Below are 17,689 nucleotides of genomic sequence, written 5' to 3'. Positions count from 1 at the left end.
CTTGTCTCTATGTGGTGATTCCTTACTCATGGCACTACTGACTTTTTGAGCTGGATAACTCTTTGTTAGGAAGATTTAGAAGTATACCTTGCTTTTAGCCACTATATGCAAGTAGCACTGTCCCATCTGTGCATTGCCAAATGGCCCCAGAGAGCAGAGTCAGCCTTAGATGAGAACCACTGCTTTATTCCAGGCCATAGAGACACAATGGCTGTCAAACACTTACAGCATTTACAGTTTTCTGAGAGCAGTAATAAAAAGTAAACAAAAGTAAGTATGTTTAATTTTAATGCTGTCTTATCTCAGTATACTTAAAATATTATGTATAATTGCTAAATAATTTATACTGTTTAATATTTTATACTATTTTTTACAGTGAGTCATCAAAATTTAGCCTATTTTCACATTTTTGAGAGTATTTTAATTTTAACTAGCCAGTATTTCATGTTCATAATAACTACCATATATCATAAAATATCATAAGGTTAAATGTTATGGAACTATAAAAATGGACTTTAAAATATAGAATTCTATATTTTTTATTCTGTATTCATCTCTGAGACTGATGATTTAGCAGTTAAGAACACACTCTATGCATCCAGAGGTCTGGAGTTCAATTTCTAGCACCCACATGGTAGTTAATAGCTGTCTTCCTGTTTCTGGTTCTAGGAGATCCAAACTCTCGTTTGGCCTCCATAGGCACTGCATACACAAGGTGTACAGACATGATACAGGAAAAACTGTGGAATATCCCTTTACACTGTGTGAATATACTTCACTGTGATTGGTTTAATAAAGAAGCTGACTGGCCAATAGCTGGACAGGATAAAGTTAGGGGCCGAGCCAGACAGAGAACCCTGAGAAGAAGGTCAGAGTCAGAGTTGTTGCCAGGCATAATGGGAGGAAGCAATACACACCAGAGAGATCTGCCAGGAGCCTTGGGGCAGCATATTGATTAGTAGAAAAGGGTTAATTTAAATTGTAAACACTAATTAATAATAAGCCTGAGCTAATGACTGAGCATTTATAATTAATATTAAGACTCTGGTTATTTGAGAGTAGCTGCTGACCCAGGAAATCTCTGCCTATACAAAACACCAATGAAATAAAAATAAGTAAATCTTTTTTAAATGTAGAGTTCACAATATAGCATATTGGAAATAGCCATTGTTCAAATATATTACCCATCAAGCTTTATATTTATTATTTCAACAGATGGAATGAGTCGGTCTAAGAAGGTTTCACTCACCTTGCTGATTCCTTTTATTCTGACTTGCCCGAGATATCTCACCTGTCATTATTATGTGGTGTTTTAGTTAGAATTTTATTGCTGTGAATAGACACCATGACCACACAACTTTTAAAAAGGAAAACACTTCATTGGGGCTGGCTTACAGTTCAGGGGTTTAGTCTATTATGTCAGGAAGCAAGGTAACACGCAGGCAGACATAGTGCTGGAGCATTTATAATTAATAGTAAGACTCTGGTTAATATTAAGAGGCTGAGAGTTCTACATCTGGATTCTCGGTCAAGAGAAAGAGATCTCAAAGCCCACCCCCACAGCCACACACTTCCTCCAACAAGGCCGCATCTCCTAACAGTGCCACTGCCTTTGGACCAAGCATTCAAACACATGAGTCAAGGGAGGGGGGCAATTCCTATTCAAACCACCACATACAGCCACCTTCCCTACCTTCTTTTAACTGAATGTTCAAAGCTAGCTCAGGGAATTTTGTTCTCAACTCAGCGGGAAAGACCTCAAAGTTTGTCATTCTTTAAGGGTGCTATTGAAGACTGCTGCTTTGATCTCAGCATAATCCCTTTCAAGGCTTCATTAAAACATTAGAGTTTATGATTTTTAATATCTATAATTAGTATTCTCTCTCATGACTTCATAGACTTGACGTCTGCACCACACCCATGAAATAAGAAGCTCGAGCCAAAGTTTTCTATTGAGTGGCAATGTCCTGTAGCCGTTCTGAGTTGATAACCTCTTTTTACAGGTTTCCCCACTCCTTGGTACTTTTAAACATGCTAAAGACTCATGCTCTTTCTCATACCCTTTCTTGTTCACTAGCAAATGGCTTAAATTCACTGAGAGCTAGATAGGGTTTGAGTAACAAATGTGATTCAGACCCTGCTTCAATGGGATTTATTTCTAACAGGCCAGTAAGACTCTCAGGTAGTGGGAGGAAGCAGTGGACAGAGGCACCTAGAAAAGGGAGATTCTATCAGACTATAATATGAATTGCATCCTAGTAGAATTTGGAGAAATTTTCGAATCCCCTTTGGAGTGTATCTTTTTAGTTCTTAGGGAATTTCATACAATGTATTGTAATGCTGTCCAATCCCCTTCCCTACTGGGGAAATTTAATTTTACTTTTTTTTAAAAAAAGAAAACAAACTACTTTTTTCATTTTTACTTGCCAATTCCAGTTCCCACTCCCTCCCTTCCTCTCATCCCCTCCAACTTTCCTCCTACCTGGGAATTTCATACAAAGTATTTTAATACTGTTCAACCCCCTTCCCCGCCCACCCAACTTGGTCTTCTTCTGTCACCATCGAATCCAATTTGTGCTAACCACACACTCTTGAGTGTAGAGCCCCCACTAGCGTAATTCCCCAAAGAGAACTGACTTCCTCTCCCAGAAGCCATCAGTTGCCAACAGCAACTCCCTAAGGTTGAGACTTCAGGCTCACCTCCTCTCCGTATGCTGGGATTCTGTCTGGCTAGATTGTGTACAGGTCTCATACATGCGATCACAATGGCTGTGAGATCCTAACTGCAACCACTCTGTGGTGTCCAGAAGACACTGTTTCCCTGCAGTCACCCACTACCTCGAGCTCTTACCATCCTTCCACTCTCGCTTCTGAAATGGTGCCTAAGCTTTGGGAGGAGGGTTACTTTTCCATTGCTGTGATCAGATGCCGTGAGCCATGACCAAGACAACTCAGGAAAAAAAGAGTTTTATTGGGAGCTTACAGTTTCAGAGTCTATGACCACCATTGCAGGGAGCATGGCTGCAAGCAGGTGTTCATGGTGTTGGAGTCATAACTGAGTGTGCATCTTGAGACACAACCTTGAGGTAGAGAGAGCTAACTGGGAATGACATGGAATTTTAAAACCTCAAAGCCTACCCCTAGTGACACAGTTTCTCCAACAAGGCTATACTTCTTAATCTTTCCCAAATAGTTCTACCAACTGGGGACCAGTCTTCAAATATATGAGTCGATGGGGGCCATTCTCAATAGTCTATAGTTTAGGAGTCTACAGAACTTCACTGGCCAACAACTCCAAAAGAAGTAGCCCATTCATGACCCTGGATTTTTTTGTTAGCCTGCTGTGTCTAGTAAGAGCATTGTCACCCTATTATGGAGTAACTCCATTTCAATTCACTTTCCTACATGATCTAGCTACACTTCTCTTGGGCATATAACCCACAACACTGTATATCCTGTATCTCATCATATAGTGTACTACAGAGTTGTAGTACCAAATTGCTCATACATGTTCATCGCGACTCTCTATTCACAATAGCCAGGGAATGGAAACAACTTTGATGTCCATTGGCTGATGAATGGATAATGGTCATTCATGGATAATGAATAACAATGGAATGTTATTCAGTTCATAAATTATGAAATTCGTAGGTAAGTGGATGGAACCAGAAACAGTCGTTCTGAGTAAGGTAACCTAGACCCAGAAAGACAAATGTCATATGTTTTCTCTTGTCTGTGGATGTTAGTTTTGAATGTTCACTTACGTGTGCCTCATTTGGAATACCCAAAGAGGTCAGGAAGTCAGTAAGGGGCCATGAAGTGGGGCTTTGAAGGAAAGAAAGGGGGAGCACAGTGGTAGTAAGAAAAGCAAGGGAACAGGAAGGATTAAACTGAAGATGGAGATGGCAATGGTAGGGCAAGGTCAAGGAGGAAACATGGGAAAGGACAGCTCACATAAAGACCTTTAGGGCAAGGTAGAAGGGGGAAATAGACAAGGATTACTAGCACAAGGAGCTTTGCACAAGGAGCTTTTGGAAAGGTCATAGAGAAACCTACCACTGTAGAGTCCTCTTAAAACACATATTACACACATCCAAGATGAGTTGGCGTGTCTGGATCACTTCTGAGAGAGATTTCCTAGCAGACGTCCATGCTACTCATTTCTCAGACGTCCTGAGAAAAAGTATAGCATTGAGCAGATAGATAAGAACCCAGGTTGTCTCTTGCTTTCCAGCCATACCAGATCACCAGCCTTTCCCTTGGTTTACTCAAAGCACGCTCATCTGTAGGAAGGGCTTTCTTCCCGGGCCTGAAGAAATACTCCTCTATGCAAGTCACCTGGCATGCCGGCTTGCCTTTGGGTTTGTTATTTGGGAGATTACTCTGAGTGGGTTTTATATAATTTTTCAAACTTGGTCTAAAAGATAACACTTGACATTCATTTTCCTGTCCTGCTTTTCTCCTTTCTCTGTTTAAAAGAGCAACAAGTGTACATTGCCCAAGCAGTCAGTGTGAAAGGAGAGTGTTTCTTGTTCTTTTACATCATTTTTGCAGCTCATATTGGCCTTGAACTCATAATTCTTCTGCTTGAGCCTCCTGGCATTATAGGCACAAACTACTACAACTGTTTAAGAAAGGTAAACTTTATTTTAAAAAGTTTGCATTGGTTGGAACCCTAAAAACCTTTGTAAATATGAAGATGATTCTCATGGGAGACATTTCTAATTAACTGTCATTGCTCTTAAGATGTCAGAATTCTGTTTATTCCAGATCATTTTGACTTGTTTTTTCTGGTGATGTGAGGATACGTTTGTCTCTTTTCTCTATGAATACATTTCCAGTTACCTCCTTCAAAACTGCTCTGAGGCTTGAAGTTAGAGATTTGTCAATATTGTCTACTAATGTGTCTATGGTGTTTGTGGGGAGAATTCTCAGCTTGCTTCTTCTTATCGCAATGGTCTCTAAGACAACAAAATAGGCACTCACTTCTTATTCTGCACTTGACCCAGCATGTGGTTGGCTGCCTTCTCTTCTGACTACTGCAGCTTCCCCTGACTCCTGCGACTTCTGTACAGCTGCCACTATAGCATTCTCTTTGGTTAATTACAAATTATACATTGAAGTTTTTGAGACTTATGAAAAATGAACTGTGAAGTTAGCCTATCCTCAGAATGTAATTTCATGTCCCCTATTTTATTGTATCCATTTCTTTTCCTGGTTTGGATCTAAATTTCAGGACTTTCAAGGTCTTCCAACTCAATACTCTCGTTTTGTAGGAAGAAACCAAGCCATGGGACCAATAGCGGTAATAATAGCAGACATTAAGGAAGTGCTTGCAAAATGTTGCTCACTGTACACAGTGATTCAGGAGTATCACCCCCTTTAGTCCTTCTAACTGCGTTAGGCAGGCATTCACATCAACCCACATTCATAGAGAAATCATTTAAAGAGCACTTACTCAGGGTTACACGGTTTACAAACAGAATAATTGTGACTCTAATGCAAGGTGACAAACTCTAATGCAAGGTGGCAAGCTTGCCAGATGTTCACTTTGAGCTACGGCATTGCTGCATAGATGCTGGATCTGAGAGTAGTGTGAGTTCACTGTATATCTTTATTTAAAATTGAACTTAGAAAGTGTGGTGGTTTGAATAGGAATGGCTCCCCCAAGACTCATGCATTTAAGTGCTTGGCCTATTGGAAGTGACACTATTAGAAGGTTGTGGCCTTGTTGGAGTAGGTATGGCCTTGTTGGAAGAAATGTGTTACTGCAGAGGTGGACTTTGAAGTCTTATATGATCAAGCTAGGCCTAGTGTAGGGATCTATTCTGCTGCCTCTGGATCAAACTGTAGATCTCTCAGCTCCTCTCCAAGACCATAGTTGCTTGCATGCCACCATAACAATATTAGACTAAACCTCCGAAATTCTAAGCCAACCCCAACTAAACACTTTCTTTCATACGAGCTTCCGTGGTTATGGTGTCTATTCACAGCAATAGAAACCGTAACTAAGAAGAAAGCAAGTTCATATCCTCCAGCTGAAGATATTTTAGCCTTCTGTGGTATCTTTTTGAGAATCCTGATTTGTTCCCACCTTATGCCCATAGGTCACAGCAAACCAGGAACCCCGCACAGTGTACAGATGATTTGTTTGCTGCTTGTCAGTATAGAGAGACTGAAGAAGACACTGCGGTCCAGAAAGAGGACATGACTGCTGATTGTATGTCTTTTCCGAAACATAAGCTGGCTCAGTCCCAGAAGAAATATGATCAGCTCATTAAGGAAAAAATGGTAAAAAAACAAAATATTTACTGGGTTTGGACTGCCATTCAAAAGTGTGCGCATAAGATGAGATTGCCTGTCTTTGCTATAAAATGAAGCACATGAGGAAACCGTCGTGTGTTGGAACTTGAAGAGAATATAGCAGAGCAGGGTTGGGGAGTCAGTCTGCCCTTCAGTTCTCGGCCCATTCATTCTGTTCCTCACAGAGGGCTCGTATTTTTAACTTTTTTTTTTCTTATTTATTTATTTAAAGAATTTCCACTTCCTCCCCTCCTCCTAATACCCTCCCGCTCCCCCCCCACTCCCTCTCCTCCTCCCTCACCGTTCCCAAAAGCAGTCAGGGTTTCCTGCCCTGTGGGAAATCCAAGTTCCTCGCCCCTCCCTCCAGGTCCAGGAAGGTGAGCATCCAAACAGACCAGGATCCCAAAAAGCCAGTCCATGCAGATGAAACAAGCCCCAGTGCCATTGTCAGTGGCTTCTCAGTCAGCCCCCATGTCAGCCACATTCAGAGAATCCGGTTTGATCACATGCTCGTTCAGTCCCTGTCCAGCTGGCCTTGGTGAGCTCTCATTTGATCAATCCCCTTGTATCAGTGGGTGAACGCACCCTTCGCGGTCCTGACTTCCTTTTTCTTGTTCTCCCTCCTCTGCTCTTCATTTGGACCTTGGGGGTTCAGTCCAGTGCTCCAATGTGGGTCTCCGTCTCTATCTCCACCCATCGTTGGATGAAGGTTCCCTCTGGTTCTGCTTTCCTTGCTCACGATCTCCCTCCCTCTGCTTCTCATTTGGACCTAAGGAGTTAAGTCCAGTATTCCAATATGTGTCTCTGTCTCTATCTCCATCCTTCGCCATATGAAGGTTCTGTGGTGACATGCAAAATATTCATCAGTATGGTTAATGGGCCAAGGTCAGTTCAGGTACCCTCTCCTCTGCAGCCCAGGAAACAATCTGGGGATCTCTCCTTGGGCCTGGGAACCCCTCCAGAATCAAGTCTCTTGCAAACCCTAAAATGATTCCCTTAGTTGAGATATAAACTTCCCTGCTCCCATAACCATCCTTCCTCCCTCCCACCCTCCCATTCCCCCAAGCCATCCCCAATCCTCCCCCTCTCCCTAACCATCTTCCCTTACTTCCACCCCCCCACCCCCCATGCACCCAAGTTTGCCTGGCAATCTTATCTACTTCTAATATCCAGGAGGATAACTATATGATTTTCTTCAGGTTCACCTTCTTATTTAGCTTCTCTAGGATCACAAATTATAGACTCAAAGACCTTTAACTATGGCTAGAATTCACTTATGAGTGAGTATATACCATATTCCTCTTTTTGGGTCTGGGTTACCTCACTCAGTAAAGCGTTTTCTATTTCCATCCATTTGCATGCAAAATTCAAGATGTCACTGTTTTTTACCGCTGAGTAAAACTCTAATGTATATATGTTCCACACCTTTTTTAACCATTCTTCTATTGAGGGGCACCTAGGTTGTTTCCATTTTCTGGCTATTACAAAGAGTGCAGTTATAAACATAGTTGAACAAATACTTTTATATTTGTATAAAATATACAAGAGATAGGGCATCTCTTGGGTATATTCCCAAGAGTGGAACTGCTGGGTCCTGAGCGAGGTTGACTCCCAGTTTCCTGAGAAACCGCCACACTGATTTCCACAGTGGCTGCAAAGGTTTGCATTCCCACCAACAATGGATGAGTGTTCCCCTCACTCCACATCCTCTCCAGCATAGGCTATCATTGGTGTTTTTGAGTTTAGCTCTTCTGACAGGTGTAAGATGGTATCTCAAAGTGGTTTTGATTTGCATTTCCCTGATCGCTAAAGAGGTTGAGGATGACCTTAAGTGTCTTTTGGCCATTCGAAGTTCATCTGTAGTGAATTCTCTGTTCAGTTCAGTACCCCATTTTTAATTGGGTTAATTAGAGTTTTAGTGTCTAGTTTCTTGAGTTCTTTGTATATTTTGGAGATCAGACCTTTGTCTGATGAGAGGTTGGTGAAGATCTTCTCCCAGTCAGAAGGTAGCCTTTTTGTCTTACTGACAGTGTCCTTTGCTTTACAGAAGCTTCTCAGTTTCAGTAGGTCCCATTTATTCATTGATTCTCTTATTGTCTGTGCTACTGGGGTTCTACTTAGGAAGTGGTCTCCTGTGCCTATATCTTGTAGACTACTTCCCACTTACTCTTCTATCAGGTTCAAAGTGGACAGATTAATGTTGATGTCTTTAATCCATTTGGACTTGAGTTTTGTGCATGGTGATAGATATGGATCTACTTTCATTCTTCTACAGGTTGACATCCAGTTATGCCAGCACCATTTGTTAAAGATGCTTTCCTTCTTCCATTGGATACCTTTAACTCCCTTGTCGAAAATTAGGTGTTCGTGGGTTTGTGGGTTAATATCCGGGTCTTCTATTCGATTCCATAGGTCGACTTCTCTGTTCTTATACCAATACCAAGCTGTTTTCAATACTGTAGCTGTGTAATACAGTTTGAAGTCAGGGATGGTAATGCCTCCAGATGTTCCTTTATTGTATAAGATTGTTTTGGCTATCCTGGGTTTTTTGTTTTGCCATATAAACTTGATTATTGTTCTCTCAAGGTCTGTGAAGAAGTTTGATGGGATTTTGATGGGGATTGCATTGAATCTATAGATTGCTTTTGGTAGAATTGCCATTTTTACTATGTTGATTCTCCCAATCCAAGAGCAGGGGAGGTCTTTCCATTTTCTGGTATCCTCCTCAGTTTCTTTCTTCAAAGACTTAAAGTTCTTGTCAAATAGGTCTTTCACTTCCTTGGTTAGAGTAGCCCCTAGATATTTTATGCTATTTGTGGCTATCGTGAAAGGTGATGTTTCTCTGATTTCCCTCTCTGCTTCTTTATCCTTTGTGTATGAAAGGGCAACTCCGATTTTTTGGAGTTGATCTTGTATCCTGTCACATTACTAAAGGTGTTAATCATCTGTAGAAGTTCTTTGGTAGAGTTTTTGGGGTCGCTTATGTACACTATCATATCGTCTGCAAATAACGAAGTTTAACTTCATCCTTTCCAATTCAAATCCCTTTGATCCCCTTATGTTGTCTTATTGCTATTGCTAGAACTTCAAGCACTATATTGAAGAGGTATGGAGAGAGTGGACAGCCTTGTAGTGTTCCTGATTTTAGTGGAAAGGCTTTGAGTTTCTCTCCGTTCAATTTAATATTAGCTGTCGGCTTGCTGTATATTGCTTTTATTATATTTAGGCATGATCCTTGTATCCCCAGTCTCTCCAACACCTTTATCATAAATGGGTGTTGAATTTTGTCAAATGCTTTTTCAGCATCCAGTGAAATGATCATATGGTTTTTTTCTTTCAGTTTATTTATATGATGGATTACATTGATAGATTTGCGTATGTTGAACCAGCCCTGCATCTCTGGGATGAAGCCTACTTGATCATAATGGATAATTTTTCTAATGTGTTCTTGGATTCGGTTTGCCAGTATTTTATTGAGAATTTTCGCGTCGATGTTCATGAGTGAGATTGGCCTATAATTTTCTTTCTTGTTTGTGTCTTTGTGTGGTTTTGGTATCAGAGTAACTGTAGCTTCATAAAAGGAGTTTGGCAATGACTCTTCTGTTTCTATATTGTGGAATACATTAAGGAGTATAGGTATTAGCTCTTCCTCGAAGTTCTGGTAGAATTCTGCATTGAAACCATCTGGTCCTGGGCTTTTTTTGGTAGGGAGATTTTTGATAACAGCTTCTAATTCTTTGAGACTAACAGGTCTATTTAGATTGTTCACCTGTTCTTGGTTCAACTTTGGTATATGGTACTTATCTAAAAAAATGTCCATTTCTTTTACATGTTCCAACTTTGTGGCATATAAACTTTCATAGTAAGATCTAATGATTCTCTGAATTTCCTCTGTGACTGTGGTTATGTCCCCCTTTTCATTTCTGATCTTATTAATTTGCATGTTCTCTCTCTGCCGTTTGGATAGGGGTTTGTCGATCTTATTGATTTTCTCCAAGAACCAGCTTTTTGTTTCATTGATTCTTTGGATTGTTTTCTGTGTTTCTATTTTGTTGATTTCAGCCCTCAGTTTGAGTCTTCTACTCCTCCTGGGTGAATCAGCTTCTTTTTTTTCTAGAGCTTTCAAGTGTGCTGTTAAGTCTCCAATGTGTGCTTTCTCTGTTTTCTTTAATTAGGCACTTAGTATTATGAACTTTCCTCTTAGCACTGCTTTCATAGTGTCCCATAGGTTTGAGTATGTTGTGTCTTTATTTTCATTAAATTCAAGAAAGACTTTAATTTCTTTCTTTATTTCTTCCTTGACCCAGGGGTGATTTAGTAGTTGACTGTTCAACTTCCATGAGTTTGTTGGCTTCCTGGGGGTAGCATTGTTGTTGAATTCTAAATTTAATCCATGGTGATCTGACAAGACACAGGTGGTTACTAATATTTTTTTGTATCTGTGGAAGTTTGCTTTGTTACCAAGTATGTTGTCAATTTTAGAGAAGGTTCCATGAGCTGCAGAGAAGAAGGTATATTCTTTCCTATTCGGGTGGAGTGTTCTATAGATGTCTGTTAAGTCCATTTGATTCAATACCTCCAATAATTCTCTTATTTCTCTGTTAGGTTTCTGTCTGATTGACCTGTCCATTGGTGAGAGAGGAGTGTTGAAGTCTCCTACTATTATTGTGTGTGGTTTGATGACTGTCTTGAGTTCTAGAAGAGTTTCTTTTACATATGTGGGTACCTTTATATTAGGGGTATAGATATTCAGGATTGAGACTTCTTCCTGATGAATTGTTCCTGTTATGAGTATGAAATGTCCATCTCCATCTCTTATGATTGATTTTAGTTTGAAGTCGATTTTGTTAGATATTAGAATGGCCACACCTGCTTGTTTCTTAGGTCCATTTGCTTGGAAAACCTTTTCCCAACCCTTTACTCTGAGCAGGTGTCTGTCTTTGTGGTTGAGGTGTGTTTCTTGTAAACAGCAGAATGTTGGATCCTGTTTTCGTATCCAATCTCTAAGTCTGTGCCTTTTTATAGGTGAATTGAGTCCATTAATATTAAGTGATATTAATAACCAGTGGTTGTTGACTCCGGTCATTTTTGGGGGGGGGGGGTAGTAGAGTGTATGTGTTTTCCTTCTTTGAGCTGTGCTTGTGAAGGGTCGCTAGATGTCTGAGTTATTGTAGGCAGTATTGGGAATGTTGGATTCCTTGGGTTGTGATTTTCCTTCTAATATTCTCTGTAAGGCTGGATTTGTAGCTACGTATTTTTTAAATTTGTTTTTATCCTGGAATATTTTGTTTTCTCCGTTAATAGTGAACAATAGCTTAGCTGGGTATAGTAGTCTGGGCTTGCATCCATGGTCTCTTAGTTTCTGCAGTACCTCTATCCAGGACCTTCTGGCTTTCATGGTTTTCATAGAGAAGTCTTATGTAAGTCTGATAGGTTTACCTTTATAAGTTACTGACCTTTTTCCTTTGCAGCTCTTAATATCCTTTCTTTAATCTGAATGCTTTGTGTTTTGATTATTATATGGCGAGGGGATGTTTTTTTCTGATCCAGTCTATTCGGTGTTCTGTATGCTTCTTGAACCTTCATAGGAATATCGTTCTTTTGGTTGGGAAAGTTTTCTTCTATAATTTTGTTGAATATATTTTCTGGACCTTTGATCTCAATTCTTCTCCTTCTTCTACCCCTATTATTCTTAGATTTGGTTTTTTTTTATGTCCCAGATTTCCTGAATATTTTGTGATGAGAATTTGTTGGATTTGCTGTTTTCTTTGGTCAGAGCATTTATTTTCTCTATGTTATCTTCATAATCTGAGATTCGTTCTTCTATCTCTTGTATTCTATTGGTTATGCTTGTTCCTGAAGTCTCTGTTTGTTTACCTAGATTGTCCATATCCAGCTGGCCCTCAGTTTGTGTTTTCTTCATTGCCTCCATTTCAGTTTTCAATTCTTGAACTGATTCCATTACCTGTTTGATTGTTTTTTCTTGGTTTCCCAGGGTATCGTTTACGAATTTACTCATTTCTTCAAACTTTTTGTTATATTTCTCTTCCATTTCTTTATTTATTTCTTCAATCTTTTTGTTATATTTTTCTTCTATTTCTTTAAGTGAGTTATTCATACCCTGTTTAAGAGACTCTATTGCTTTCATAATGACACTGTTTTCCACTTCTTCCGGAATAGGGTGTTCAAGTCCTTCTGTCGTAAGATCGCTGGGATCTGGTGTTTTCATGTTGTTTTTCAGATTGTTGGAGGAATTCTTGCCTTGGTACCTGCCCATCTCTTCCTTCAGATGTTCTCCAATGGCTCTTCACTCCGCTGGGTCTTCTGCTACAGGATTAGTGCCCCTTGCTGGTCAGAAATCTCCCTGCCTGCAGTCTTACCTTTCTGCAGGCAGGCTATTAAAACCTTACTTTTAACTTTTAACCAAAATTTTAACTAAAACATTTGGTGTTTGTCATACCCAATTGCTGTTTGTTTAGCCTTATCTTAAGAAGTCTCTTATGCCTTATATCAAGGTTTCAAGATAATCCTTGGGTAAGAAGAGGGTCAGGATGGTAAAGCAAAAGGTCAAGAACAGCAGCGGTCAAGCAGATAATTGATATAGGGAGGATGTCAAGATCACCGTAGAATCAGACATATTGTAAGAAGCTGCTAGTTTGTTTTCCGGCTGCTCAGACCCAAAATAATTACACAGAAAGTATATTATTTAAATCACTGCTTGGCCCATTAGCTCTAACTTCTTATTGGCTAACTCTTACATTTTAATTTAACCCATTTCCACTAACCTGTGTATCGCCGTGTAGTTGCAGCTTACTGGTAAGTTTCGGCATCTGTCTCTGGTGGGGCTACATGGCTTCTCTCTCACTCAGTCTTTCTTTCTCCCAGCATTCAGTTTAGTTTTCCCTGCCTACCTAAGTTCTGCCCTATCAACAGGCCAAGATAGATTTTACTCAACAATGGTATTCAAAGCATACAAAGGGGAATCCCACATCACAGACAAACCAAAGAACAAGAAACAGAAAGCAGCAGAGGTTTGCATCCAGATGAAGGTGAACATATTCGCCTCTAGATGAAGGTGAACGTATTTATATGGTTAAGTTAAGGACTGGGAATTCTGATCTCTGAGTAGGTGTACAAACAAAAGGGTTCAAAATCTAGGATCTTGACACTGACTTTCCTTATTAGGACACAGCCATCAGCCTGCTCCCAGATTGTGGTTTATCAACAGAGAAGTTCACACACTGACTCCTGGTCATGTGTGGCCAAGAGAAAATGATTCTAAAGTACATATGAGGAAAGTGGGAGGAGGGCACAGGAAAGACTGAGAAGGACCCTAGAGGCAAACACTGCTGTTACCTCTTTGATAAGTATCTGTCCATCTGCCTCCACAAACTGTCTCAAGAACTTCGGTGGACAGCCATCCCAACCTAGATCTTCATCAGTTCACACATGTATTCTGGAAATATCATTTCTATAAGCAAAAAAGTACCGTCTTCCACACAGTGCAAGTGTGCTTCTCTGCTTTCTGTGGCTGCAATAAGCAGTATGACCAAAAGTGACTTGGAGATCAAAGGGTTTATTTGGCTTATGCTTGCAGGTGACAGTCCATCACTGAGGGAAGCCATGGCGGGAACTCATGCAGGGTCACAGGCAGGAACCATGGAGAAAAGATGCTCTCTAGCTTGCTCTTTCTGGTCCATGCCCAGCTAGCTTTCTTATGTAGTCCAGACCCACTTGCCTAGGGCTTTTCTGCCCATAGAAAAGGGTCGGGGCCCTCCTACACCAATTAACAGTCAACACAACGCTTCATAGACAAGAAGCCAATCTGATGTGAGTAGTTCCTCAGATGAAAGTCACTCTCATCAGTCGACTCACAGCAGACTAACCAGCCTAACCAGTAGAGGATTCATGGTTTGAAACTCTTTGTCCAGTTTAGATAATGAAAATATTTATATCTTAGGAGTTAAATGTCACTCAGTCTAATAATCACAACCTTAAAGGACAGGATACTACTATAAGCAACAGTGGTGGGGTGGTCTCTAACGCCCATACTGGTTGTCTCTTCTTCCCTAGGACAAGGAGTATCAGAGTGATACAAACTGTTAAGGGTTAGCCAGCCCATCCCAGGGCTCTGGACTCCTCCTGTTGGAAGTTTTCCTGGTACTTGGTTTTATACTCATAATAGATCTTAATGTTTGTTATGGTTATCCCTTGATGAACTCTCCAAAATGCTGACTGGATATTTTTAAAGTTTGGGGAGATGTCCCTTGTTTGTGGCTTGCATCAGAAGAAGCAGAAGTACCTGGTTGATGTAGGAAATGCAGGAGTCAAGAGGAGGCAGTCTGTGGACCCACATGAAGGGTTACTGTATTTTAAAAAGAATGTAACTAGATGACTCTTCACAAATTTGGATCATGTGAACATGAACTAATTGTCTTCTTACAATAACTCTTTAAGGTAGATGGTACAGGTTTCCAAATTTCAGGACAGGAAGCTGGGGTTTGGTTGACCTTTCCCAAAGCAATGTAGCCGGCACACATCACAGACTAGCCAGAACTTTAGCTCTCGATTCTTTAAAGGGCTATTTTGGCTTCACCTAAAAATTAATGTTTGGAGTTGATGACCACTGTAGCCACTGGATGACTATGTAAAGTCACTGAAATGCATGACAACACAAATGTGTGGTTTGTGGTCTTCTAGAGCTCTCTGCCGAGCTCCCTCTCTTACCTTATTGTTATACTTATTACAAGAGATGGTCCATTCATTGAATGCTGTAAATATACCTTCTCTGTGTACAGTCCTATAACAGTGAACGAGAGGGAAAAAATCCCTCTCTTTCTGGTTGTTTTAAGACAGAGTCTCACTGTATAGCTCTAGATGTATGGGTATCACTGTGTAGACCAGGCTGGTCCCTAACTCCACAGAGATCTACCCACCTCTGCCACCTGAGTGCTGAGATTAAAGGTGTGAGCCATCACACCTGGAAACTTCTTAAGGAAGTTAGAGTCTATTTGGGGAGGCAGATAGTAAACCAACAACCATATCAGATGGGAAGACCATGGATTCAAAATAAAGCAGGTAAGGAACAGGTTATTTTAGGACAGTAGCCAAGAACAGCCTTTGAAGTGAACACAATAAAAGTGAAGCGAGAGACCCAAATACTCACAAGAACATCTCAGGCATGGGAGCCCACAGTGGAAGCTCATTACCCTGTTTGGGGTCAGCTGGGCAGTATGCTTGCAGCGGTGAGAGAAAGGCAAGAATGGAAAGGGATAGAAAATTAAAGAAGTGATCAGTGTACGGTCATACTGAGCATGTGGAGACTATGGTAAAGACTTTGGATTTTCTTAAAAATAGAAAGGATGATGTATATATCCAGGACAGTAACATAAGCTAATTATACTCTTAAAAGATTCTGTTGCCACACAAAATGTTTAAGAGCATTTAAGCTTACAATAATTACAATAACGTACCTGCTTGCCATTAGAGGAAGCCCACGAACAAGCTTGTTATTCTGAAAGTGGGTAAGCAAAGAGTAAGAATGATCAGGTAGCCTGCCTTTTCATTACAAACGGTTCCACTGGGCAGCCAAAAAAAGTAGGTGGGTGAAATTTCTGTTTACCATTCTTGACGACTGTGTCTGTGCACCTGTGCCTGCGTCAGAGCACACATAGCCATGAGAGGACAGCATTGCAAAGTCAGTTCTTTCCAGCTTTACATGAGATCCGGGGATTGAGCCCTAGATCACCAGGTTTGTAGTTTTAGGCAGCAAGTGCCTAAGTCTACTCAGCCATCTCACCAGCCCTAAGGAATTTCAATTCAGAGAAGTATTCCAGCTAACATATGAGGGAGCAATGGTGGAAAATGTGTGCTAATGTCAGGAAACAAGACAAGCAAATATTAACTTCTGACAGAAGAGCATGCTATATTTACAAAGTAGTTATGCCTACAAGTTTTTGTTTGGTTCATCATTTTGTTTTGTTTGCTTGTTTTCTTTTTTTTTTTTTAAAAGATAACCTGGGCATGGTTCCACTCAACACTCATGAGGCAGAGACAGGAGGATCATAAATTTAAGACCAGCCTGAGCTACATAGCAAAACTCTGTCTCAAAACACCAAACAATAAAACACGCCTTTAATCCCAGCACTCGGGAGGCAGGGGCAGGCAGATCTCTGTAAGTTTGAGGCCAGCCTGGTCTACATAGTGAGTTCCAGGACAGCCTCCAAAGTTACACAGAGGAACCCTGTCTCAAAAAACAAAACAAAACAAACAAACAAAATCCCTTCAAAATATTGGGTTTATTACTCTATTTGATATTAAGAAATCACTGCTAATGTTTTGGTGATAATGATTTTGTGGTTGTCTCTAATCTACCTACGAGATTACTAATAGATGAAATAATCTAGATTTTCTTCAGTGGTACAGAAGGAGAAGTTATGGGGAGTATAGGCTTGAGTAGGAGTGGCAATGGCAGGAAACAGGAAACTAATGATGCTATTTAACTCACTCTCTCTCTATTTATGATGAAAGCTTTCCCTGACAAATACTAAAGGAAGCTCTCTAGCTGACAGATAGAAGAGCGAGTGTGGCGGACAAGAGAGGCCGCAGTCAGGAGGGTTACTGTACAGCCACGAAAAGCTGGGGGTGGCTGAGAGACAACAAACACAAAGCGGAAATGAGAAGAGCTTGGTTTTAGGATATGTGTGTAAAGGAGAGCCAACCGGACTCAGTGATGAAACAGAATGGCAAAAAAGATTCCAGACCAATGTAGTCCTACCCTCTAGTGAGGTGCCCCAGACTTTCTTCCTGCCCTAAACTGACTTTTTTTCCTCTCTCTGCAGAATATCAAGGCAAACAAGGAGCTGATTCGGTGTTTCATCCTTTCTCGGATTATTTTTGGGAAAGAACACTGGAAGTGTGCTCAAGCTTTAGCCAACCTGGCTTATGGTTACCTGACTCTGAGAGGTACTTGCTTTCCCCAGCCAGGTCTTGCTGGGGCAGCCTGTGAGGCAAACCGAGCCCTCCCTTGGGGCTCAGATGACTGGGAGGGCCCCTACTTAATTCCATGCCATATCTCATCAAGGGAAAGGGGGAACTCCCTGGTCACAGGAGACAGTGTGCCTTAGAAATAAAAATGATGACAGTGACAAGTTATTGACTGTTCACTGTGTGCCGAGGTAGCAGTTTTTAGTACTCGCAAATCCTTCGCAGGACTGCAGGTGTTAGTTTGTGGCTAAGACACTAAGGCACAGTGAGAAAGAGCAGGGCAAGGGGAAGCTGGCAACCAGGTGAAAACACTCAGCTCATGCAGAAGGCTGACCCAAGAGTTTTCTGGTACTGGGGTACAAGGTGGAATGCATTTGCTAAAACTGGAACCCAAGTAAAA

The 17,689-nt window shown here is 40.8% G+C and overlaps 1 protein-coding gene across 2 annotated transcripts in view; it reads left to right on the top strand.

The window, feature by feature from the left end:
• The window catches only part of Ttc23l (tetratricopeptide repeat domain 23 like), a 61,650-nt gene that overhangs the window by 1,847 nt on the left and 42,114 nt on the right, over positions 1 to 17,689 (top strand). For both annotated transcript variants that reach the window (XM_048429496.3, XM_087896948.1), the window contains exons 3-4: positions 6,108 to 6,291; positions 17,145 to 17,268. In XM_048429496.3, coding sequence (XP_048285453.2) covers positions 6,108 to 6,291; positions 17,145 to 17,268 — 308 coding nt within the window. The remainder of the gene's footprint in view (positions 1 to 6,107; positions 6,292 to 17,144; positions 17,269 to 17,689) is intronic.

Source organism: Myodes glareolus, chromosome 15 (assembly GCF_982192425.1).
Source record: "Myodes glareolus chromosome 15, mMyoGla1.1, whole genome shotgun sequence".
NCBI lineage: Eukaryota > Metazoa > Chordata > Mammalia > Rodentia > Cricetidae > Myodes > Myodes glareolus.
This window is presented reverse-complemented; position numbering and strand designations above follow the sequence as displayed.